Consider the following 4,786-nt stretch of genomic DNA (forward strand, 5'->3'; position numbering starts at 1 on the left):
TGGGGCTAGGGTCCCGTGATTCACTCAGGAATTCCTCCCTGGGCTCCAAGTCAGTCTCCCAGTCAGCTGGTGGGACACATGGAAGGACATGCAGCTGAGTGGGCCCAGGGTGCTGAGCTGCACCAGCAGGCAGGGAACAGAAGGGGCTAGGGTCTGCTCCTCTAGGGTCTCCTCCTCCTCAGCCCCATCTACCGCCCCCTCCCTGCCCTGGCTCAGCCCCACAGGCCCATCTACCCCAGTGTCTCCAGGAGCTGCCAGTGCCCTGTGTCTGAGAAGGGAGGTGGTATCTCAACTATATCTGATACCAGGGAGACCATGACTGGTTCTCCGTGCCCAGCGCTGGAGTGCACAGGTCCATAAGGCCAATGATAAGGGCAGGAAAGGCCAAGGGGGAAAGGTAGAGGAGCAGACTGAGGCTCTGTGCCCCCATGCACCCATACCAGGAGTCAGTGCCTATCAGCTGAGTGAACTGACTCTGGCCAGGGTACTACCCACGTCCCTCCCCCACCGTGGGTGGTCCTGTTCCAAGGACCTCATACTTTTGGGGACCTGTTCCCCCTGCATCTTCCCTGCCCCCTTCTGCCACTGGCCTTTCAGACCCATGCATCCCAGAGCTGGGTACAGCAACCCAGTTACAATCTTTCCAGAACCACATGCAAGGGAGACACCACCTCCCTACTCACAGGAGGGGCTGAGGGCTCCTAAAGATGGGACATGGGGGTAGATAGGCCCATGGGGCAGATCTGGGATAGGATCCCAGGCTGGATGGGCCCAGGGGGTAGGGTGGGGCAGGAGCTTTTTCCCCTTTGGGGGGGCCCCGATCCCACCCAGGCTGGGGCACTGGCTGGCTAAGTGTGTGAGTGGGGGCAGAGGGGGTTGGCATGTGTGAGGCCTGCATCCCTTGCCCGAGATTAGATCTTGACTTTGTCATGAAATGCCACTTACACAATCTCTGCCTAAGCTCCACAGCTGCTTTGGACAGTGACTTAAGCTGCTCGGAGAGGAGGAGGGGGCAATGCTGGTGGCTGTGGGGGAGGGCACGGTGCTGTGGAGCAGAGTTATGGGGCCTTGTGATGGTGGGGGGATCCCCTCAACATAGCTCCTCTTCTCCCCTATCCTTGGCAAAACCCTGCTCCCTGCTCTCTAACATCCTCCCCACCTCTGCACAGGAGTCACAAGGGGCCTCCATCCCTTCCATTGTGAAGTATGGGCAAGATCAGAGCAGTGAAGCCCCAAAGCTTCCCTCAGTAAATGAAACCCCCATGCCCCTTTTCTATCCCAACTCTGAAGAGGGGTCTGATGGGTTAGAGCAAGGGGGACTGGTAGCCAGAACACCTGGCTTCTCTCCCACCTCTGGGAGGGGAATGGGTTGCAGTGGCTCAGATCAGGGGGGCTGGGAGCCAGGACACCATTCCCATCTCTCTGGTTCACATGTGCTCTGTCCTCTGGCTTCCCTGAGGGGGCTGGGAGGGTCTGTGCCTGGAGGCCATACCCAGAGGGAGGGATCCTGCCTGGTGGGGAATGTGGGGCAGGACTGCCTGAGGGGAGCTGGCCAGAGGAGGAACATGTTCCCTAGCCAAGCCCCCAGTTCCTCACCACAGGGACAAAAGGTGTCAGGCAGCCAAGACAGAGACAGCATCTGGGACTGCCAAGAGCACCCCAGCATCCTGCCTATCAGGGGGCAGCCCCAACCTGCAGCTCCCAATACAGGAACAAGTAACACAGAGCCGGGACACCTAGCTTCTATACCAGATCTGGAGGGGTAGTAGGCTAGAGGAGTGGGGCAGGGAACCAAGGACTTTAGCCTACCAGAGCTGGGAGAGAACCCAAGCATCCTAGTTCCCAGACCACCCCCAGCCCTGCTCCAGTTCTCTCCCAGAATCCCACTGGACTTTTCTTTGCACCTACAAGATCCTGTCCCACCTGCTTCTTCCCATTGCATAGCCCACCCTCCATGACCCCACTCAAGGGCCCCCTTGTCCTATTAGGCTTTTCCTACTCCACCTATTGTTAAGAGGCTGCCCCCAGCCAGGTCCCAGCTGACTGAGATCAGGATCCCACAGTGTCTGGTGCTTCCCAGCTCCTGCCAGGATGGAGCTTCCATTATTCCAAGGGCTGCATAGACCCAGAATAGCAGATCCCAGATGAGCCAGCAGGGCTGACCCAGGGGGCAGAATACTGGGGTAGATGGGACTGACTACAGGGCTGGTCTAGGCAAGGACTGGGTGGGCCACCAGGCTGGATGAGGTTGACCTGGGACACTGGCATGTGCAGGGGGTGGCCCCATTCCCCTTGCCACATCCCACCTATACCACCATGGCTCCATGGTCTCCCCTCCTCCAAACTGTCCCATCTCTCCCACTCCAGGATGTGCTGGGACCTGTGGCCCCGCCGTGACACCCCAGGCCACTAAACCCCATCTCCTCCCACCTGCTACCACTCAGCTCCCCTCAGGCTGGGCCACAAGAACTGGCCTTGCGGCTCCTCCCTTGCAAGGCCACTGAGGCCTGGGAGATGGGTGTGGCTCGGGCCATCCGCCGTCTGAGCACCGACAGGCCGGAGCAGCTGTGCGAGGAGGAGACAGCAGCGGTACCATCATCCTCAGTCGTGTGCCGTAACGGCAAGGCGCCGGAGCAGGGCCGCAGCCGCTTCGTCAAGAAGGACGGGCACTGCAACGTGGAGTTTGTCAACCTGAGCGAGAAGAGCCAGCGCTACCTCACTGACCTGTTCACCACCTGCGTGGACATCCGTTGGCGCTGGATGTTCGTCATCTTCTCGCTGTCCTTCATCCTCTCATGGTTGATCTTTGGCTTCACCTTCTGGCTTATTGCCTCTTTCCATGGGGACCTGGCACCCCCAACCACTGCCGACAGCCCCTCACCCATCACTCCAGTCACACCCTGCTTCCATCAGGTCACCAGCTTCATGGGGGCTTTCCTCTTCTCCCTGGAGACCCAGACGTCCATCGGCTATGGCTTCCGCAGTGTGACAGAGGAGTGCCCAGCGGCAGTGCTGGCTGTGGTGTTGCAGTGCATCGCAGGCTGCATCATTGATGCCTTCATCATCGGCGCCATCATGGCCAAGATTGCCAAGCCCAAGAAGCGCAACGAGACCCTGGTCTTCAGCAACAGTGCTGTGGTGGCCATGCGGGATGGCCAGCTCTGCCTCATGTGGCGCGTAGCTAATCTGCGCAAGAGCCACCTGGTGGAAGCCCACGTCCGTGCTCAGCTGCTGCAGGTGGGGGCATCTGCGTGGGGAGGGACTGGACACATGTGGGGATGCCCCCATTAGCCAGATGCCATCCCCACATGTGGAGAACCTGCTGGGGGGGAGGGGGCAGAGTCCTTCCTGAGCCCCTTGGCCATGCCCCCATTGGCATGGCCCCACCCCTAGACTATGGCCATCTGCCCATGCAGTGACCCCCGTCCACATCTGATGGTCCTGCCCAAGATGTGGCCCTGGTATATCCCAAGCAGAGCTCCCCACCCACTCCCCTAGCCCCCTCCCTACCCCACAATGTAGCCCCACCCTCTGCATTAGCTCTGCCCACTTGCATGCATAGCCCCTGCCCTGGTTACTCTGACCCCATCTTTCTGCAATGGCCCTGCTCTACCCATGGCCAGTCCTTGCCTGTGGCCTTTCTCAGAGTGCTCCACTGGTGGGGAAGGGGAGACGTATGCATTGGGGAGAGTCATGGAAGTAGGTGGGGTTGATTTGCACAGCGTAGGCCCAGCAAGTGGGGTAAAGGGGGGGGGGGGGTGCGCACATGCAAGCTAGGCACAGATCCAGTAGTTTTGTGTGGGTGGGTATGTCGCACAGATCCAGCAACAGGGACTATTGTATGGGTTTGGGTGTGAAGAGGAGAACATGAACAGTGTGGCTGGGGCTGTGGCTGTTGGGGAAACAGCTACAGCAGATGCAGGGAGGCTGATATAGAAGTGGCATGGATCCAGTGACCATGTATGTGTGTGTGTGTGTGAAGCACAGATATAGCAGCCAAGGTCATGTGTGTGTCTATTAGGGGCATGGACACAACAGTAGCAAGGGAGCGGGGGGGGGTGCGTGGTGCAGGGCTGTAACATGGAACCTATGGGTGTGAACGTGCACATGAGGGGGGCTGAGCTGAGGACACAAATGCTGCCCACTCGGCCACTGGTGGGTGCCAGCATGGTCAGGCAGGGGACACTAAGAGCCCTGCTACACATTCATATTAATGTTGGATAGACACCAGCTATAAAGTCGTTACACATTTTCAAGCACTAACTTTGTAGCTGGTCAGCTTTCTTTTTTATAGCTGGAGGCTCATTGTTATAACAGGATAAATTATTTTGCACATGTGGCCAGTCTGAATTTATTGCGCGATTCACCAGCGAATTGCATAGTATATGAAATGTGTGGCAGGGGTCTTAGTGGGACTTGACTCTGGTTGCCTCATCCCACTGACTCATGCTCCCCCTGCCCCTCCTGCAGCCCCGCGTGACCCCGGAGGGTGAATACATTCCCCTGGACCACCAGGATGTGGACGTGGGTTTCGACAATGGCACCGACCGCATCTTCCTGGTGTCACCAGTCACCATCGTCCATGAGATTGACAGCGACAGCCCCTTCTATGAGTACGGCCCATCCGAGCTGGCAGCCGCCGACTTCGAGCTAGTGGTCATCTTGGAGGGCATGGTAGAAGCCACGGCCATGACCACGCAGTGCCGCAGCTCCTACTTGCCAGGGGAGCTGCGCTGGGGCCACCGTTTTGAGCCCGTCCTCTTCCAGCGTCGTGGCCGCTACGACG

At 58.8% G+C, this 4,786-nt stretch overlaps 1 protein-coding gene across 1 annotated transcript in view; it reads left to right on the forward strand.

The window, feature by feature from the left end:
* Window positions 1-4,786, forward strand: part of LOC102369864 (ATP-sensitive inward rectifier potassium channel 14) — an 11,907-nt gene that overhangs the window by 5,913 nt on the left and 1,208 nt on the right. The window contains 2 exon segments of the mRNA XM_006015075.2: window positions 2,368-3,237; window positions 4,471-4,785. Of these exon segments, the coding sequence (XP_006015137.2) occupies window positions 2,515-3,237; window positions 4,471-4,785 (1,038 nt within the window). The 5' untranslated portion in view covers window positions 2,368-2,514.

The sequence above is a fragment of the Alligator sinensis genome, unplaced genomic scaffold, assembly GCF_000455745.1.
Source record: "Alligator sinensis unplaced genomic scaffold, ASM45574v1 scaffold647_2, whole genome shotgun sequence".
Lineage (NCBI taxonomy): Eukaryota > Metazoa > Chordata > Crocodylia > Alligatoridae > Alligator > Alligator sinensis.